This window comes from Trachurus japonicus, chromosome 16 (assembly GCF_045865225.1).
Source record: "Trachurus japonicus isolate A0001 chromosome 16, Traja_1.0".
NCBI classification, from domain to species: Eukaryota; Metazoa; Chordata; class Actinopteri; order Carangiformes; family Carangidae; genus Trachurus; species Trachurus japonicus.
The window spans coordinates 6,320,272-6,340,405 of NC_140922.1; the positions used below are offsets into that span (position 1 = coordinate 6,320,272).

At 44.7% G+C, this 20,134-nt stretch overlaps 1 protein-coding gene across 15 annotated transcripts in view; it reads left to right on the forward strand.

The window, feature by feature from the left end:
• Positions 1-1,015: 1,015 nt before the first annotated feature.
• satb1b (SATB homeobox 1b) overlaps positions 1,016-20,134 on the forward strand; it is a 63,478-nt gene continuing 44,359 nt past the window's right edge. For 9 of the 15 annotated variants that reach the window (XM_085803548.1, XM_085803550.1, XM_085803554.1 and 6 more), the window contains exons 1-3: positions 1,049-1,437; positions 15,199-15,437; positions 18,354-18,530. In XM_085803548.1, the coding sequence (XP_085659674.1) occupies positions 15,224-15,437; positions 18,354-18,530 (391 nt within the window). In that variant the 5' untranslated portion in view covers positions 1,049-1,437; positions 15,199-15,223. Of the gene's footprint in view, positions 1,438-12,607; positions 13,914-15,198; positions 15,438-18,353; positions 18,531-20,134 lie in introns of those variants that run through there. The other 6 variants (XM_085803552.1, XM_085803563.1, XM_085803562.1 and 3 more) reach the window with 6 other exon arrangements.

Genomic DNA, 20,134 nt, shown 5'->3' on the forward strand with positions numbered 1-20,134 from the left:
GAAAAGAGAGGAATCAAATTATTCTGCTCTCCACCTATTTTTTTTTATTTTACAAATTAGCATAGATTTATATTTTTATTTAATTTATTCTTTTTATTTATTTATATTTTCTGCATAGGCCGGGGTAAGGGATTCTTAAATGTGATGGAGAGGCTCTTTCCGTGATGTGTGTATGTATGTGTGTGTGTGTGTCTTGTGTGTGATGGCCGGAGTCGAACTTGAGTTGAAAGAGAAAAGAGCAACAGCTTTTACTGATGAAATAAAAACGTGGCTGTAGTTTATTTGAAAAAAGTAAAATAAAATAAAAGAAACCCTTCACCGAACAATAGTCAGAATAATAATTATTTTTTGCTCTAAAACTTTATTTAAATTGGTGGGAATTAATTGAAAAGAAAAATAGCTCTCGGCAAACACAGTAAGAGAACAGACTGCAGCATTAAAGCATTATTCAAAGTTAATTATTCTTGAAAACTTTTTTCTTTCCTTTGTAAACTTAAGTCTTTCAGACAAAAAAAGAGAAAAGAATCAAGCCCATCTGCTTTAATAAACACGCTCCGTTGTGCCGGTGTGAGAGCATGTGATGTATAGAGCTCTACAGCTCTATAGCGGGCTGCAGGTTTCATATTCTGCTCAGGTGTGCGGGGAGCGGAGCTGGCACGTTGCCCTCCGCTGTTAAAACAACAGGCTGAAGACTGGAGACGCTGCTGCGCGCAACCCACTATTTACCAGACTTTTTTCCTCTTCTCCGTCTTGACATACAAACATGTGGCGTGTAAATATGAAAATGAATGAGTGTGAGAGCTCTCCTGGCAGTGACTTCTCTCTCTCTTCCTCCCTCCCTCTCTCTCTCTCTCTAACACACACACTCTCTCTCTCTCTCTGTCCCCGGAGATCAGCGCGTCGGAGAGGAGCGGCTGTAAAAACCAAAGTGGGGCAATGAGACAAGCTGCGCCACAGCTGGCAAATCATCGATTTGAGCATCAGAAAACGGGGAGGGGCGGTTCGTTTACCTGCCACCCTCTCAAAGCAGCCCTCCTCACATGCCGCTACTCTCCTCTCCTCTACTTCACCCCCGCTGCCCGCAGCGCACGGTTGCTCACAGTTCTGCGCTCCATCCGCCGCCGCCGCCGCCGTGTGCGCTCCACAACTTGAGCCTCCGCCGGCGCGGTTTCTACCAGACGACTCACTTCCCTCCCCTCCTCATCCGCAGGACTTTTGACTTTTTAAAACAGTTTTCCTTCTTCTTCTTCCACTTCTCCTCCCTCCTCCTCCTCCTCCTCCTCCTTCTCCTCCACCTTCACCTCCTCCTCCGCTGAGCGGTCGCCCGTCTTTTTTTCTTTCTTTTTCTTTTTTTGGATCTCTCGTCGTGGAGCAGTGTCAAGAGGTTGCTCAACTTTTGATGGAAAACGAGAGGTCGGTGGACTGCTGACTTTAAAGGTACGTCCTGTCAGTGCTCACTGTTTATCTTCACTCACCTCTGCTGTCATTCTGTCACATGCCTCTGTGAGTGAGGGAGTGAGTGTGTGTGAGAGTGTGTGTGTTTTCTTTTCTTTTCTCTCTCTTTTTTTTTTTTTACTGTCTCTGCGTTTGTTTAAATCACATTTTTTATTGCATGACTTATAAAAAAAATACGGCGCCTCTCTTTGGAATTAGAAGGATAAATTACTGGCAGCTAAATGAATTAAAAGCAATTTTACAGACCTATCTTCTAAATCACTTAAAACCCACACACACACCAAAAGTGGCTCCTCGGATTTAATATTTCATAAAGAGAGAGAAGGAGAGAGGAAAAAATGGAGACTGTGAATGTCATGCTTAATGGTAAATATAAACGCACGCATTCAGAACTTTTTTTTTTTTTTTTTTTGGGCATCTAATTTTAAATGTGCAGAAACGGGGCCTGTGTCATTTCTGCACGAATAAGCAAAGCACTCGTGATATTCGCGGGGTTAAGTACATCCATCTCCTCTAATTCATTTAACAACTTATTCAGTGGCGCAGCGAGTGGAGCAAAGAAGTGATGCTGCCACCGCTGCTCCTGACCTCAGACCTGCTCTGTCTCCTCCTTGTCTTTCTACGTCAACTTTTCTCTCAGTCCTACATCTTGTCTTTATTTGTATCATTTAAAAGTGTCTCTTCTTCACTCATTACATTGAGCTGCGTGTTAGTGGTTATCAGACATGTGTATTAGAAATGCTGGAGCTATTGCAGCCCAACTGCCCATCTACTTTTACTACTTTTTATTAGGCCATTAGGGACACTTCATTTATTCTCTCCATATACTTCCTATTTAATTACGTGTCAACTTGCTTCAACACTTTTTATGGCTGTGGCATGAAGCACTTTTGTGCAACTGCGAGAAACACACAGACTGAGTGAACCCCAACAAGGTAAAAGAAGCAAAAAAAGAAAAGGTGTGACACAGTCAGAGGGAAACAAACAGTTAAATGAGTTTATTACTTTCTTTTCTGCCTGACTTGGTGTGAGGCAGTCAGATAGATGTGATGATACAGGGATGGTGGAGTAATGCTGTTTGGTCTTCCTTGCAGGTTTTGTCACAGTGCTGATAAAGTAATTTCAGGTACAACCAGACCTGTGTGTGTGTGTGTGTGTTTTAGAGAGAGAGAGATAGCGTCAGGGAGCTCAGTTATGAGAAGATGTATTGCCATCTTAAAAGTGCGTGGGCGCCGGTGTGTGGTTTACAGGTTTTTAAAGGTTTCACTCTCTGCTCCTTTAGAAGAGAGCTGACATTTCTCTCACACACTCTCTCACACACACACAGTGGTGTGACGAGTGGTTCACACTTTGATATTCAACTTAATTTATACATAGGCTAGATATCAGCACAAATACACTGATGTCAGATAAAAACTGGTGTTTGTGTTTGGGGCTCTGACCCGTCCTGTATGTCTGTGTGTGTGTGTGTGTGTGTGTGTGTGTGTGTGTGTGAACTCAGCCATGATGCACACAGCCAGTGACTGTGAAACAAAGTTTGCATTAAATCAGAACCTCCATCAGATAATTAGAGGGCAATTATCCTGAAATAATCTCAGGGGTCCTGGGTGTCAGCGCTTGTTTTGCGATCCAGCTCTGCTTGCTCGCTGTCGTCAGGTTGTTTGCTCGCTGCTCGCTTCACATGCGATTACGAGGTCAAGCGTGGCACCTCAGCATGGGAAACAAAACGGGTTATGGCACAGCACGGTTCCTTTTTATCTGCTGCAGATCAGTGGCAGCTCAAGGTGCTGTGGCTTATCTGGTCAGTGCCTTTGACAGCAGCTCTTTTCCTGTCTCAGGCTGCCATGTGTCACTTCTGGTAAAAAAAAAAAAAGTCCTCAGAAAAGATGAAAGCCTCAACGGCAAAGCTTGTGAGCGCTGAAACTAAACTTCTCGGTTTTACTCCTCAGCTCTCAACCCCTCATTACAACCACTTCTTTTTTTGTTTGTTAGTTTTTTATTATTATTGTGAACGTAGCACGGAGACGCTCGGCAGCCACATGCCAGTCTGCTTGGCAGGATTTCTCTCCCCGTAAACTTGTTTGACAGGAATGATAAGAATCAAGAGCGAGGAGGACGGACGGACGGGCGCTTGCAGTCGACGGTCGGGTCACACCGATCCAGCAGCAGAGTCTGAAACATCTGTCGCTGCTTATTAGCATGTTATTAATTCCTTTGAATGCGTCCTGTCATGTTCACAGTCCTTACAATAACCCCACTGTGATTTACTATCAGGAAGAGAGCTGGGAAAACACCTAAGTCTAAGTTGTACCTCTCTACCTTTAACTCACAGTCACCTTGATATCTGCTCATGGCTCGGTTTTGTTTTCATTACAACTAACCGAAACCAGTGCACGCTGCGTTTACTGTACCATAGCAGCGTAGTAGCAGGAAATCAGCTTGTTCTCAAGCAGCCTGCTGTCTCTGGGGGGCTTTTCCTTTCCTTTTTCTTTTTTTAAAATCAAATCCCAGTGACACTTGCGTCACACATCTCTTTAGATTATCTACCTTTCCGTCCCATGAAGTGCACCAGTGCCACCAGTTAACCCTTCCACCCCTCTCGCCCCCCTCCCTCCCTCCGGTGTAGACCAGATTAGTGAAGTACAATGGCGTGGCGGCAGCGGCGGCGGCGGCGCGTTGGCTGGGTTAATGGGTGCTGAGGAGCAGGTTGTCAGACGAGAGCCCGAGGAAGACGGCAAAGTTTTGTCCTGTGACCCCGAGAGACCAATTAGTGTCGTACAGTGAAGGGATCAGGTTGTTGTTGTTGTTGTTTTTCTTTCTGCTCCTGTCCTGAAATGATATTAAGGACACTTCATCACTTTGCTTTAAAATTGAATCATGCTCTGAATAATCAGTTTTATTGCCTTTTCAGGTAAATAAAAATGTCCAGGCAAAAAGTTGTTGTCCACACACACATAGACACAAAGAAATCTCTATGTTATCTTTGTGTCGGGCCGGCGCTTTGAATTCCTACAGCAAAAGATGCAGATTATTAAAAAACCCCTCCTGTTGAGTATTCGCTGGGAGTTTAGAGCTGGGCTGTGCCTCACTTTGCTGAGACTGATATCTCGGCTAAAACCATTAATCGTCTTTCTTTACCACCTCGATAATTATCACTGTAGCAAAATAACAGCTCAGCAAACAGTGAAATTATACCTGTGGTAGGGAGCAGAGTAAATACCTGTTTAGCTGCCAGCAAATGTATTTATTAGACTGTCGCCAGTAAATAAGAGGCCTGTCTCGTTTTTTAATGTGTGGCTCTTTGGGGATTCCATCCCTCCGCACATGCCCCCCCCTCGCTCATCCCTCCCCTGTATGAAATAGCTCTGTTATGATTGCTAATAGTGGAGAAAGATAACAATGATTCCCAGCTTTTTCTTTTTTTTGATGACATGTTGCAACTAGTTTGGTGCGTTAATAGAGACTGCTGCATTCCTGGGTAAACAAAAAATGTAAGAAGGCCCCCCTCATCCCCCACTCCTCTGATAGTTATAGACATGCCACCCTGGGTGCATGCTTAGTGTGTGATTCGGGAGTTACAGCTCATTTTGTCATTATCTGGAAAAAGTTCTTTATGAAGACAGAAAAAGAGAGGCAGAGTGGGGGGGTTTATGTTGTCCCAGCATGTTGGACTGCATTTATTCTGGCATATGCTTTGCATACTGTTGATCCAGATTCCTTGGCTTAGCGATAAAAGCGTCACATTGTCTTTGGGTCCTCACAATCAGCCCCGTTCGTCGAATGGGTTGGCGTGTCCTTCCCAGGAGATGATAGAGAGAGAAAAAAACAAAACAACTAAAGTCCGTCATGTTGGTTTTGTCACGCTTTTACAAAAATGACATCCCTCCTATGTTTGTATTTTTTTTGTTGCTGTTCTCGTTATTTAGCATGCTTCATGCTACCGTGGCAAATATAATTTCAGAAACCATACATATTTAAGTTTCCACGGTGTAAATGACATTATTACAAGTCTCAACGTATGTTTTCTTTTTTTTTTTTTAATTCTTGAGGAGAAGAAGAAAAAAAAACTCATTGTCTTTTATTCCGTTGCTTGTCTTCATCCGATCTGTGTAGGTTTTTCTGAATCCTTTGTTCAGTGAAAGAAGAAGAGAGCGATTTAGAGGAAAGCGCATCCCGCTAAGATCAGGTTGTTAATACCCACCCACATACTCCAATGAAACAATTTCAACAGATACTGTATTCTCTCTGTCACACACACACACATATGCACACACACAGGCGCGCATGCACACACACCCTTATCAGCTGTTGTGTTCGTGTGGATGGATGATGCATCCTTTGACAAGGGATTAAATATTCAAAGAAAAATATGTAGATAAAGACCCACATCCTTAAGTCTGCACCTCTCATTCAATACTTGTCTAAAGCCTCGATATTAAGCACCGCCCCCCCCCCCCCTCCATCTCTCCCTTCATCTCAGCGTCACTTCTTCCACACTGAGGCGAGTAACACCATCCCATCACCTGCTTTCATTTCCTCAACACTCCCAAGAACTCCCCACAAGGCCGGGGTAGCGTGCCCTTCACCGCCTCTGGCCTACTTCAGGAAAAAGCCAGCAGGACGTGGCAACCTTTCTCACCCCGTCGGTCTGTCCTCTCCCTGTGCCACAAAGCCATCTACAGTATCTCTTTCTGTCTCGTATACACACACACAAACACCCCTGTCTTTCTAACTCTATTAACTGTTTATTTGTTGCGATCCACGAGGCAGAAATTAGAGTTTAATTATTCGGTCATGTGATAACCAGGGTCCAGCGAGCAGTGACAGAAAAGTCATTTCTTTAAAAACGGCCCTGCCTCCGATGCCCGTTGATTGTTCTATGACTAATTGGTTTTATAATTCGATAAAGGCGAGAGAGAGAGATAGAGAGAAAGAGGGAGGGAGTGGGTGATAAACAAGGCGGTGAAGGGGTGGTGAATCATTAATACAGATTCCTGTGACACAAGACTGACCTGGCGCGGCTCAGTGCTAACTCATGGCCCGACGTCGAAAAAACTAAAACGACGCCAAGGGCCGAGCCGGGGCCGTCGGGGTTCGCGTGGCGAGAGAGGGCCCCTCCCCCTTCCCCTCCGGCCCCGAAAAAGGGGGAAGAGGCCTCGTCGTCGGCTCGGCTGGTTCGTTCGACGCACGCTCACCGCCGCCGCTGAGCGGATGTACAAGTGTCTGCATGTGTGGCGTGCATCTGCGTGGGAGTCGCATTGTGTACAGTGCGCACCACACAGCATAAGGGTGGGTGTCTGGAGTGGAGAGTTACGAGGTGAGAACGGGGGGCCGCCAACGGAGAGGAAAGAGAAAAACACGTCTTGATGTTTGTCCTCCAAGGCAACGCAGGGCCCCGTGGAGGCCAACTGGCGTTAGGCCTTCCTGTTAGCAGACCTGAGGTGGAGACCACTCGCTCCGCTTCTATTTCTGTCGACTTCATGTGATTATAAAACAATTAAGCACTTAGGAGCCGACTCTCAGTTCATTACATCCCCCTTGTTCTTTCTTTCTCTCTTTTCTACTTCCTCCCACACCGAAGCACAGACATATGAGAAATGTAGAAATCACCTTATTTCGCTAGTAATTGAAAGCCACACTGGCTGTATTAGAGGCTCATGGAAAAACATGAAGCTCATTTTATTTGGAGGGTATGTTCATTATGAAATATTTCGTCTATCTGCCGCTTACCTCGCAACCACTGGTGAGGCGGGGTTTATGATGGCGAGCCTGAACTCTGTGCAGATTTGCGAGTCTGCACACCAGAGTTGTGTGTTTGTGCGGCATCAGTCAGACAAAAGGATTCATTTAAATAAATAAAAAAGACGAGAAATGCATTTCAGAGAAAAGGAGTAAAGTGAAACCCTCACAGACAAAACGATGACGCATTACACTTGTGATCAGTGACTGTCTCAGATTTCTGGACTTTCCATAGAAATCATAATATTTTTGTTTTTAAGGTGCGTGAACTATGTAGGCTGTTGCATGTTTTAAAACTCATTTACCCACATAATGACCTACAAACGCCAACGGCACTACACGGTTTCTTTTTCTTTCTTTTTTTATTCCCAGAGCCTCCCTTTGCCGCGTTTTCATTCATAATATAAAATTGAAGCAGGAACAGTTGAAAGAGAAAAATACTATCTATCTGCCTCTTCATTATTTCACTGGTTTGTTTAGACAAGAGACTGATTCATTTTTTGCCACTTTTACTACTCATTTAACAGCTTGTTGGTTTTGCACGGCATCTCGTGTACACCACCCTCGTTTTTCCCTTTTCACTGTACATGACATCTTTATGTCTCACTGAGGTTCGCCTGTGCACCCACACCGATGCAGCCGCGCTCTGACACGTTCCCCCTGACAGATTATTTAATCCTCTGCAGCCTCTAATAATACCATTATGTTTCATGTGCGTGTGTTTTCATTGAAGGGAAGACACTTGCAAGAAAAGAGCTCAAAGTTGAACCACTGACAGCGCTTACCCCCCGTGCCGTTTGTGTTTGTGCGCTCAGACTGGATGCGCAGACTAATTTGTATTAGTAATCCAAATAATCGTATTAATGCCCATTAGAAGCATCACAAGTGGCGAGCATGAAGACATCACAACACCTACGTACGGCGAAGTGAAGGCGCCGGCTTCGCCTGACACAGCGCTTCTCAGTGCTGAGCCAACAATGATACATTATCTTATTCATTTTCCCCCCTTTTGTGTGTTGATTATTAGTGTCTTTCTTTAATGAGACAGGCGTCATATTTAATTCCCCCTCAGATACAAACATGTGGTTTAAAAGGCAGCCGATGTGATAGTTTAGATAGGTGTGTTATGGTAAAAACACAAGAGTATCTGTGGTAATACACACAGAGGTGGTGACATGTATCTGCGGTGTAATGCTACGACTCCAGCCATTTAAATATGAGGTGTCTTTTGTTGCAATTTAGCATTCAGCCTGTCATGTTTCTCATGTCATTTTCCATGTTTTCTTTACAAATGAGGCCAACAGGCACAAAATACTGCAGGAACAATTACACTTGTGTACATGCACTACACACACACACACACACACACACACACACACACACACACACACACCACATACTGTATCTCCACAACACAAAGCCGCACAGGCTTGTAAAAACCCACCTTGAACAGAGCTAAATCTGTATTCAGCACATGATTATAACAGCACACAGCTAGTATTTTTAAACAGGCTTTCTGTGTTTCAAAACCCATTTTTTCCCTCTTTTCTTTGTGATACAAAACGGTATATGTTAATTGATAATCAGCAGTGTTGATTCAGTGGTGCATTCAGTGCAAATCTGTGCCCTTCTGGATGTCAGAGGGTTTTCACAGCCACATCGGTGCCAACCTAGCTGGCAGTGCCGGCACCTGTTGGCAGTGCCAAGGCCTGGCAGGGGTTATCGATGCTCTCTGATGGTGCCCGACAATCACAGTGGAAATGACTGCGGCTGCTTGCGTCATGCCAGATAGAAAAGAGCATTTGCCGACAATGGCTCGCTTTCACCGTCGCTCCTGTTTTCTGAACGCTGCTAACCACGGCCAAGGAAAGAAGAAAAACACACACACACACATTCACACAAAAAAATAAAAAACAAAAAGAGAGACGAGCGACAGTGAACATCATGTAAAACACGTCAACGTGGAAAACATGTCAACATCCAAAATGTTGTACAGCGATTGCCGTGCAGGTCTAGGTGATGCACGATGATCTGCTGAGAAGGTTTGGGTGTGTGTGTGTGTGTGTGTGGCACGGGGGGGGGGGGGCATGCAGCTTGTCTGTGCGATTCATGTTGCTACATATCACAGTGACACGATGAACCTGAACCTCCTGTTCTGGAAAAATGAAACACTCTGAGATGCTTCGCATTCATTCCAGAGACACAGTGTTGCTGGGTTTTCATTATTTATGCTTAAACAATTACAAAAAAAACAGTATTCTGTGACAATTTCATCCTCTTGTATAGCAAAGAAGCTCAAGATGAACAGTCACCTAAACATGAGCAATATGTGAATTTTCACCTGGATCTCTTCAGTGACTCACGCTGATCCCTCCACAGTTTGGCTCCTTTTTTAAATTCAGACAATGTAACAGAACCCCCCTTTAACCGCACTGCACACCGCAGCTCTGTCTCCTCTTCAGGTTCACCAGTGTCACCATGTTGGCAAACTCGCTGAAAACCTGAGAATGGTTAAGATAAGAATTGATCACTGAATCTGTGCAGCGACCGCCGCTTGTGGATTCAAACATGTCAGGGTCTCATACAAGTCGTTTCAAACAACTCTCGCGTTTCCTGTTCAGAAAAACCACACGTGCGGCTCTCCCCTTTTAAACACGGTGTCGCCCACTGAAAACTTACACCTTGTGCTAACTAAAGGTGTCAATATTGCAAAGCATTGTTCCATCTGGGGTCTGAAAGGTGAGATTCACGTTGTCTTTTCTCACTAGAAGCTCCTCTACTGGGCTTTTGTGCCTAATTTCTAATGAAGCCTCTTTGGACCACGAGTGTGTCGTGAAGTGAGCAAACTTTTGACCTCACATGCAGGAGGTGGAACAATAATTTGGTTTCACAACGAGGGGTTGAATGAGAGGTGTAACTGTAATGTGGTGATCACAACACAGCATCACTTCTTCCGTGATTGGCTAATTGATTTGTTCCAGTGTCGGCCTTCCTTTTGAAAGGCTGCAGTGTTTATTTCCTCTAAAAACTGATCCACAAACACCTCCCGTAAATTTCACTGCTTGTTTTTTTTTCTTTGTTTCTTTGCATTTGTTCCGTAGAGTTTGTTGGACTGCTGTCGTCACCTGACCGTGGTTACCGTCAGGCTAGCTGAGAAGCTTGCATCTTGTGGTGTTGCATTGTTTGTGTGAAACAACACCTCTGTCTGAGACAATGTGCCATTACTGTATTTATGTCTTTTTTTTGTGTGTGTGTTACACAGAAGCAATTCATGTGCCCTGCAAAGATTTCCTGGTAAGCAGGTAGCGGTATGCTTGCACTTCTCGTGCGTCTGACCTCCACGGTTGGCTCATTACGTTTGGCTCTGTCACCGTGATAGGTGCACGCACTTCCTGTTTTCTTTTGGTTTCCTGTTTTTGTTCTTACACAACCTGGACAGAGATACATGCACGGTTTCCTTTGATGTAGGTATTGGTTTGATGAGCTGGGTCACATTACTATTTATATGATTTCACTGCATTTCAAGAACAAGTTGAACACAACTTTCCTCTGTGGTCTCTACTTTGACCTTTGTCTCACATACCCCCCCTCCCCCTACCCTACCTAAATACAACCTGCATCTCACTGTGACAGACAGCATTGCAGTGTAGTTAATGCCTCCACCAGATATTAGTCTGTCCTTTGCTCACAATGTCAGAGTGAGACCGTTATTATTAGGCCATGCACCTTAAGGTTAGGTACAAACACCATATGAGGCTCATATTGACAATATCAACAGAGATTACCTCGTCTGATATTTTTGCAGTTTGCTCTGGAACACCACAGCCTGCCAGCACGGAAGGGTTCATGAAATAATTACAATAATAACAATAGCTCCCACATCAGACCGAGAAAACCTTCCAGTGGGCCATTGTTTCCAGAGATTGTGTCGTTCTACATTCCTCCTTTCACTTCTCTCTCCACTTTTGACAGTTCAGGGTTTTGTTGACAATATCAACAGAGATTAGCTTGTCTAATATTTTTGTATAATCCATTTTGGCATAATACGCTATGACCTGTTATGGAGGTAAAATCTGTGAAACAATAACAGTACAATAGCTGGCTGCTGGGACGAGGGGTGGCACTCCTCTTTTCGTTCTTATTTTTAACACACACTAATAGATGTGCCATTAGGACATCCCATCAAAATCTACAATTTATTTGCAACGTTAAGTGGTTAAACTACTTTTCTAGTCATGCGTCAATCTTCTTGTTGTTATTTTTTTATGGATACATCATCATTAATTGTTCTCAAATTGACCTTATAATATGACAATGATAGGGAAAGCATTCATTTAATTTTGTTTGTTTGGTGATTATATTAGGGCAGTATATCTGTATATTTACAATCCAATAGCCAAATATTAGACAGAGAAATCCTTTCAACTTGATATATATTATTATTATTAATAAGAGTGTATATTAGTGCTATAATGTGGTCTTATGCATATGAATACCTATCAACATTTGTGTTTTATTTATTGTTTTAGAATTGACATAACTTTTTTTTTATTAGAGTAAAGCTATTAATCACGTTTTTACCCTTTAATATCAGTAGTCTAATCACAGCATATAAGAAACAGGTCTAATATTTACTTTTGTCATAACACTTATATTCTGATTGCACACACTAATGTTCCCTTTTATTGTACAAACAGATGTAAGTTATTGGAGGTCTTGGAGTTAGCACAGTGCCTGTTCATGTAACATGTGTGTTGAGTTCCCTACTGATCACATCCAGCCAGGGTCCAATAGTTCACTTCTCATCATGTGGAATATTTTATATATGAATAAAACTATACCGTAAATTTGAGCCAAAGTTAAATAAAATAAAAACATAAATTAGGGTATCTAGTGTGTCTGTGTGTGTGCGCGCGCCCGCGTGCGTTAGAGCATCTGTGTGTTAGCCTGTAATAAATGCAGGACCGCCTCACTCTAATCAAGCTGATTAAAAATTCCTGCGCGCACAGCCGGAAATCGCACCACCGTTCCTCTCTGCTGTGTGTGTATTGGTGCGCGCGCGTGTCCACGTGCATGTGTGTGTGCGCTTATGCAAGTGCACACACGCGTGTGTGTGTGTGTGTGTTCCCCTCCTGTCCACTTTCTCCACTTTATTCGTCTCCACCAGGACTTTCTCGGGCCGCGTTGCGCAGTAATCATCTTTGTTCTTTTATTTAATTGTATTTTATTTTGAAATAACAGCGGATTATTTCTTTCTCGCACTCCATGTACCCCTCACACTCACATACACACACATACACCCCCTCCTCCTCCTTTCTTCTGTTTTACCCCCACCCCCCCACCCCCCCTCTATTTTTTTTATTTTTTTTTTTTTACCCCTTCTAACCACGCCATTTGAAATGAGGAGGAGAAAGGGAAAGCAGAGGCAGCGGCAGCACCAGCAGCGAGGAGAGGAGAGGGGGGAGTGATGAGTCAATACAACTAATAATTTAATGGGGACAGAGAGGGAGAGAGACGGAGTGAGAGGGGGAGAGACAGAGAGGGAGATAGAAAGAAAGAGGAGCTCCGTCCGGACGCCAATCCCCAGCCAACAGGACACCTCCTACTCTTACTATCGCAGCAGGCAGCTCTCTTCTTATGCATCCACAGCAAGCCTTATTTATGCTCGACATCGGAAAGTAAAGCGCACTTTTTGACCCCCCTCTCCTTGTTTGATTTGGCGAACCTGTTTCGACTGTCCGCATATCGTCTCCACATCGCCTCCAAACGCGATAGCAAGATCACACAGTCGGTTGTTATTATTATTTTTCCTCCTCCTCTCTCTCTATCTATCTATCTATCTCTCTCTCTCAGTCAGTCAGTCAGTCAGTCTCAGCCGGTAGTGAAATCTAGCTAAAGCCGATGTTAAGCTATTTTTATGTACGTTAGTTAGTCCCCCCTCGTGAACATACACAGCGAGGGTTTATTAGGTCTCGGCGGCGGTTATTATTATTACAACAGTGTCCGAGGTGCTTTGGTCTCCACCGGCTGCTGCTGCTGCCTGTACTGTACGGCTGCTGCCCGTCCGTCCGCCGCCGAGGCAGCGATTCGGATGTTGTGGTGCGAACTACAGCAGAAGTCGCCCTCACTTGTAACCGATGGACGCGGCGGCTAACCGCTCACTTCGTGCTCAATGTCGCCGGCTCTAACGGTTACCGCTGCCGTTTGTTTCCTCCAGTTGGACGGAATTAGCTAACGTTAGGGGCTACACGGACACCACACACACACACACACACACACACACACACACACACACACACACACACACACACACACACACACACACTCGCTCAACACATACACTCACACACTCACTCAACATAACCGCTTACCAATGTTCGCCTATCACGGTCCATCTCGACCTCGCCGTCTCTTCCACAGACCCCGCCGGGCTGTTGTTTTTTCGCACCGCCTGTCAGACCTCTGAGGAGGGGAGCAGGAGCTCCAAACACCGACTTGTCTCTCTCTTTCTCCCTCTCCTTTTTTTTTTTCCTTTTTTTTTTTTTTCAAATAACCATTTGCTGTCATGCACACGTAGAGAGAGATAAGAAGAGAAGAAGAGTTGTTTTGGGGTTTTCTTCTTTCTTTTTGTCTTTCTGTGCCCTGTCCAAACTTGAAGACTCGTTCTGCAGGCGGCTGCTGTAGCCTATGCTCCCCGGTGCTCAAGTGCTGCGGTTCAGGTTGGTCTCACTTAACTTGTCCTCCTATGGCTTCTATGGTATATTTGTGTATATTTTTTAAAAAGGTCATTAAAAAATCCTGACCTGGATCCGGACTGTATCCGGGTCTGGATTCCTTTGCCCCCCCCCACCACCACCACCACTACCCCCCCCTATTTGTGGGGAATTAGCTGCCTCATTGCATGTTATGAATGGGGGAGTTCATGATCTTTTGCGTGGGGGTGGATGATTTTGCCCTTTTCACTCTTTGATAACAGCATTCCAGTTCATGTTCATCAGCGCCGTGCGTTAACCTGTATGCAGTGCAGCTCCACCTATAATTACTTTTCTGTTCCAGTTGTCTAAATGAACTCTTCTATATTAGTCAAGCATCAAACTAATCAGGTGCCTAACCACAAAAGTTTACCCAGGGAGCTTCAATAATGTATTAATTGTCAGCCTCAGTCAGTGGCTTTCTGTCTGGGCACTAAAGCACCTGTGGGCAAAGACTCCCATCTTTCCTTCATATCTATTCCTCTCTTGTCTTGACTTTTCTTCCCTCGCTCTAACTTCTGATCACTACCATAGTGAGTCAGCAACTGTCTGTTTTAAACTTTCTCATAATAAGTTGTAAACTTATTGCCTGCAATGGCTCTGAGCTCTCTGCTCTCTCTGTGCTTGCAAAATCTAAAAAGTGAAGTTCACACCTGTAAAGACATGTAACAGATTGTGTGTGTGTGTGTCTGTGTCAGTCACAGTGAAATGACGTTGCGGCCTTTCGCCTCCCCTTTCCTCCCAAGCTGCGCCATGAATGTGAAGTCACACGAAGTGACTCAGAAACTGAATTACGTTAGTTTCCCCCTCTCTGCGTGCGGCGCAGCAGCAGAACCTTGTTCCTTGAACTGCACTGTATTCATTCAAGTGGAATCTCCCAGCAAATTAATGTGTTTGCACTAAAACCGGGGCTTGTTTGCCCCCCTCTCGCATGGGAATCTCTAGCGGGACAGCCATACATAATACATGCGTTGAAAAATGGGAACATTACAGTGGCACGAAAACGTCACGGCGGCCCGAGTCGTCATTACTGAAGCGAATTGACAGTTACTGCCGTAATGGGTCTGTTCTCAGAGGTCTCAATTACTTAAAGCACATTTTTTGCTCTATAAAAACGTCCCTTCACGTCTTCACATGTCATTGATATCAACTTAAAAGATTTCGCAGCCGCTCGTTTCTTTGTGCCGCTTTTATGCCACACACATATCTCGGCTGACAGCTCAACCCATTCTGTTTCTGTCTGTCTCCCCAGGTGATAGTGAGCAGAGGTGCTGAGAATGATGGAACATCTCAGCGAGGCGTGTTTGGGCAAGGAGAACTCTGAGCTGGTCAACAGCATGGCAGAGGCCAAGGCCCCGCCGGCCAAGTTGCCCCGGCTGGAGCAGAACGGCAGCCCCCTGGGCCGGGCCAGGCTGGGCAGCACCGGGGCCAAATTAGCCGGGGTCCCCTACAAACCCACCGGCCACCTGCTGAAGACCTGCCACAAGAGAGGTAAGAGGCACAGACACATGATGACTTGATTCATCATCCGCTGCAGCAACAACAACAGCTCTCTTTGATTTAAGATTTGTCACCCACTAAGCAAAAATGACAGACAGCACATATGACTGTACATTTCTGTGGTTTGCACAGAACAGTCGATTTGGAAACTCTGGAAATTGCAAGTGACACTCGTCACTGTTTCTGATTGGAGCTGAAGCAAGTGGTCGATGAACTGATTAGTTGATTAACAGAAAATGAATGAAATAACAATCCAACATATGTACAAACAGGAGGATTCGCTGCTTTTCTTTGACTATTGTGACAAATAATTGAGTAACTGCAGTTTGAACTGTTTGGAAATTGGACGTTTTTCACAGTTTTTGTGGACAAAACAGTTAATAGAGAAAATAAACGGCAGTGATGAGAGTAATCATTTAAAAAAAGTCTGAAATTTTATAGTTGAAATGAACAATTAATCGATCAAATAACTGACAAAATTGTCATCGATGCAGACTAGCTGTGAAATATAGTTGAGCAAAGTTTTGCAAGTGTGAGTAACAGAAGAATAAACGATCTATTTGAATACAGTTTAAATAGCCCCCCTCCCACACACACAGTCACCATCTTCCACATACAACAAACCCCCCCCACATGCACTCCAAAACTCTTAAACCTTTTATTTTTTACAGTGCTTCTGTAGTCATTTCAGCAAACTCACTTTCTCTCTCTCTCTCTCTCTCTCTCTCGCTCTCTCTCTCTCTCTCTCTCACACACACACACACACACACACACACAGATAGCGCACACACTCCCACTTATTTGCCCAGACAATAGCTAATAGAAGAAACAGTGTGAGAATTATTCCTGTGTCGTGCTGCATAACGCTGTGTCACTGCTCCTCTCTCCAGCCGCAGCCCTCCTGCGCCCGCATTTGTTTATTAAGGGGAAGTTTCAGTCCTTTAAGAGCCATTGCTGTTTAAAGGGAGCCTTTACTTTGAGATTATGACATAGCTTTTTAATATAACTGGTGTCATCTCGTGAAAAACACGCCGGGCAAAGCTATCGAAAATATGAACCTTTTTATGATTTTGTGTGTGTGTGTTTTTTATTTATTTATTTATTTTTTATGTTAGTGGCTCGGAAATGAGTTTGAAAACCTGCAGGTTTGGAGTTGTAATGGCACTTGGCCGCCAAGGCTCGTCTGTTTGTTCTTTTGGCTGGTTGGGTTTTCTTTGGGCAAGAGGGACTGAGGAACTCGTGGAATGCGGCTGTGTGAGTGTCCTCAGATGGGCCGTTTCTCTTATTTGCGCCTTTAATCTACACGTCGCGCTCCAGCTGAGAGAGCCTAATTTTTCACCTTCATCATCTCCGCTTCTCTTGGCCCTCCTACGACGTTTGTTCCTCCAAGCCTCCTCATCGCCTTTCCCTCCTCCCCCTCCCCTCTCATCAGCGCGTTTAGCTTCTTCCTGGGTAAAAAAAAAAAAAGGAAAAAGGGTGAAGCAGCCCGATGGAGGTGGGCGGTCGGCCACGGAGGCTTCGCAGAGGGCCCACAGTGGGCATTGTGTCCGAGCCCGAAACAATATTTACAGCAGCCCTCTCTGGGCTCCCTGGGAAACAAAGCCAGTATTGATCCCCCAAATGAACCTACACAGCAGTCTTTATTGTTAGATCTTTATCTATTAAAATCAGGGGAGGAGAAAAGCAGCTCTTTCAGCACATTCCCTGGCATCTGTCGGCTTATTGATTGTTTTGCCAGAGCCGTGCGCATCTTCTGGAATGCCTGGGATCGGAAAATATTAGAATGTGAATCATTCTAATCAGCAAGGACAATAAATGCACAGAAATGTGTCCAGGTGGCATTAGAGTGGAGACAGCCAGAAAGTAGGGCAACAGGCCACCCCATGGACGCAGGGTGCTCCAAGCACTGTAAGCTATAGATAGTGTCCTCATCAACCCTGCTCTAACAGAATCTGGACTTTCCGCAGCTGTTTTTTTTTTTTTTGTTCAGACAGAGGCTTCAAAAGGCCACGCCGCCCCCACGGCCCCAAACTTTCTTAAATTTCAGAGATGTTATTTTAGCAGAAATGGCACATTGGGTGATATTTGCACAGTGGGTCCCTTGAACATTCGTCAGTCTTTGGACAAGGATTGCTCATTCCACCTAACAGCAGAGCCACTGTTGACACAGAGTTGTAAACCTCAGGGCGCAGAGGTGGCTCGGGATTTGAAGCGCTGCATCATGGGAAGATGATTTTGGGTTGGCAGGCAGAGGGAAAGGGCTAATGTGATCCCAGCACCTCGACGGCGAATAAACAGTTTATTGTGCCAAAAGGAGACATAGGAGTTGAGGGATTTTCTTCTTTTTTTTCTTTTTTTTCCGTGTATGTGTGCGTGTGTGGCTGCTACATATCTGTAATATGTAGATTTTCTTATTAAACACACGAATCACAACAGTCATTGCAGGCCATTGTGCAATATCTCCTGGAAGATAATCACAACAATCCTCCAACAGTTAATAAAAAGCTTTGAAAAACTCTGGAGGAAGATCGTGGGAATTACGAGAATAAAGAGAGCCTTTCCAAAAAAACAGAGAAAAAAGGCTAAACTAATTCAGTTTGTGAAATAGTGCAGGTTAGGGTTGGTTTGATGACTCAGAGGTTGTCACTGAGACTGAGAGGTGAGAGTTGAGACAGGAAATTGTCCTATAAAAGATGAGAAATGTCCAAACCGTGTCCAGACCCTGCACTCCAGCAGCTATCTCCTCACTGGCTCATAATCCCCCCGACACTCAACCTCCCTGTAACTTCATCATCACCACCAAATATTCAACTCATCCTTTTTGCAAAAAAAAAGAAAGAAAAACATAGATAACTGAAGTTCAAAGTTCCAGTTCTCACTCATGTGTGTGTGTGTCGGTGTCCTCAGGCAACATGCTGCCTGTGTTCTGCGTGGTGGAGCACTACGAGAACCCCATGGACTTCGACAGCAAGGAGGAGCACGCCGAGTTCGTCCTGGTGCGTAAGGACATGCTCTTCAACCAGCTGATTGAGATGGCCCTGCTGTCGCTGGGCTACTCCCACAGCTCGGCGGCCCAGGCCAAAGGTAACGGCTCGCTCATCGCCATCTCTTCCTTTCCCTACACTGCTCTGCCACATGTTTTTTTCTCTTCTTTTTCTCCTTCTTCTGCTTTATCTCTCTAATGCTCATTAACGTCGTCTCTGCAGCGTTTTTTTTCCTGACATGCCGTTGCCCGTGCACACATCCACACACTCGTTTTATAAGCCTCACTCACACAATCTGTGACCATAATAGCCGACCGGCGGCAGCAGATCTGAAGCCACAGTAACACATCCTGACACTGATCCCAGACAGGAGATGCTCAAGTCTCTCTGGGGTCACACACACACACACATTCCCACACAGTGTGAACACAACGCAAAAGCTCAGCCGTCAGAATGTTTACATGCACGTTGGCCATTCTGTGTATATATAAACACAAACACGCAGACGCACACTCATAGTGCATATATTTATACACACACACACACACACACACACACACACTGGGTGACTCAGTAGGTGGGAGGGGCAGGTGGAAGAAAGGGTCGGCTAATTGCACTTGAGCGCGCGCAGGCCGAGGGAGGCTGTTTCAAGGTGCCTCTTAGGGTGCTCTTTATTATAGCCTGTCCATCACCCTGCAGCACACACACACACACACACACACATCCTGGTTCACCTCTCCCATGAGCACTCTCTCTCTCTCTCTCTCTCTCTCTCTCTCTCTCTCTCTCCTCACTTCCTGCTGTGTGGGCTGGAGTTTGTTTTGTTTTTTTCAAGATAGTGTCTGGAGAAATTCCTGCACACAGGGTATCCGCGGGGTCTTGAAAAGTATTAAAAGGTGATTAATCAATTTTGGAAAAATTAAAGCCCCAGTATGTAACTTATTTGGCTTTTTATAAGCAAAAATCAAATATGTCTTTCATAAATATGTTATTTCACTGAAGTGGAATCACACCCACATACAAATGAAAGCTTTCTCGTACCTTAGAATGAGTTGTTACAAGTCGTTACAAATACATAAGTGTGCGACGCACCGAACCGAGGCCATGTTGCATCGCCATTTTTTACATTGAGTGGCGGCGTGACCGTAGGTAACCACGGAAACTCACTGGAGCTGTCGGCTCGGGGAGAAAATTTTCCAGGTAGCGCCTGTTAAAACTGTCACCACTGTGTAGTGTGAGGAAGAGGAGGCACTGGTGTTGCATTCAGGTGCAGTCAGGCAGACGGCCGTCGGCAAACCAACCGGATGTCATTTTACTCTACGAGAGAAAGACGGTAAAACGTGGGTCAGGTAAACAATACGACATCACCATGACAACATACTGTCACGCCTGTATTGTTTTGCCTCGTGCTGGCGGACCACTTGTTTACATAGACGCTTGTTTATCCTGTTACATGCAGCGTCTGTTGTCTGTCTGACGTCCGCCCGATTTCACATGAACGCAACATCAAGAATACGTTCAGATATGCAACCGCACCGCTAGATGGGGGGAAATTCCTACACATTATACCTTTAAGACCCTTAAAAAGTGTTAAAAAGTCTTTTCACAACTTTATAAAGCCTTAAATTTTAAAGGTATTTTTTTCTGAATTAGCTGTCCAAGAGTTTGAGTCCTAAAAAACATTGTGAAAGTGTGTGAATTTAT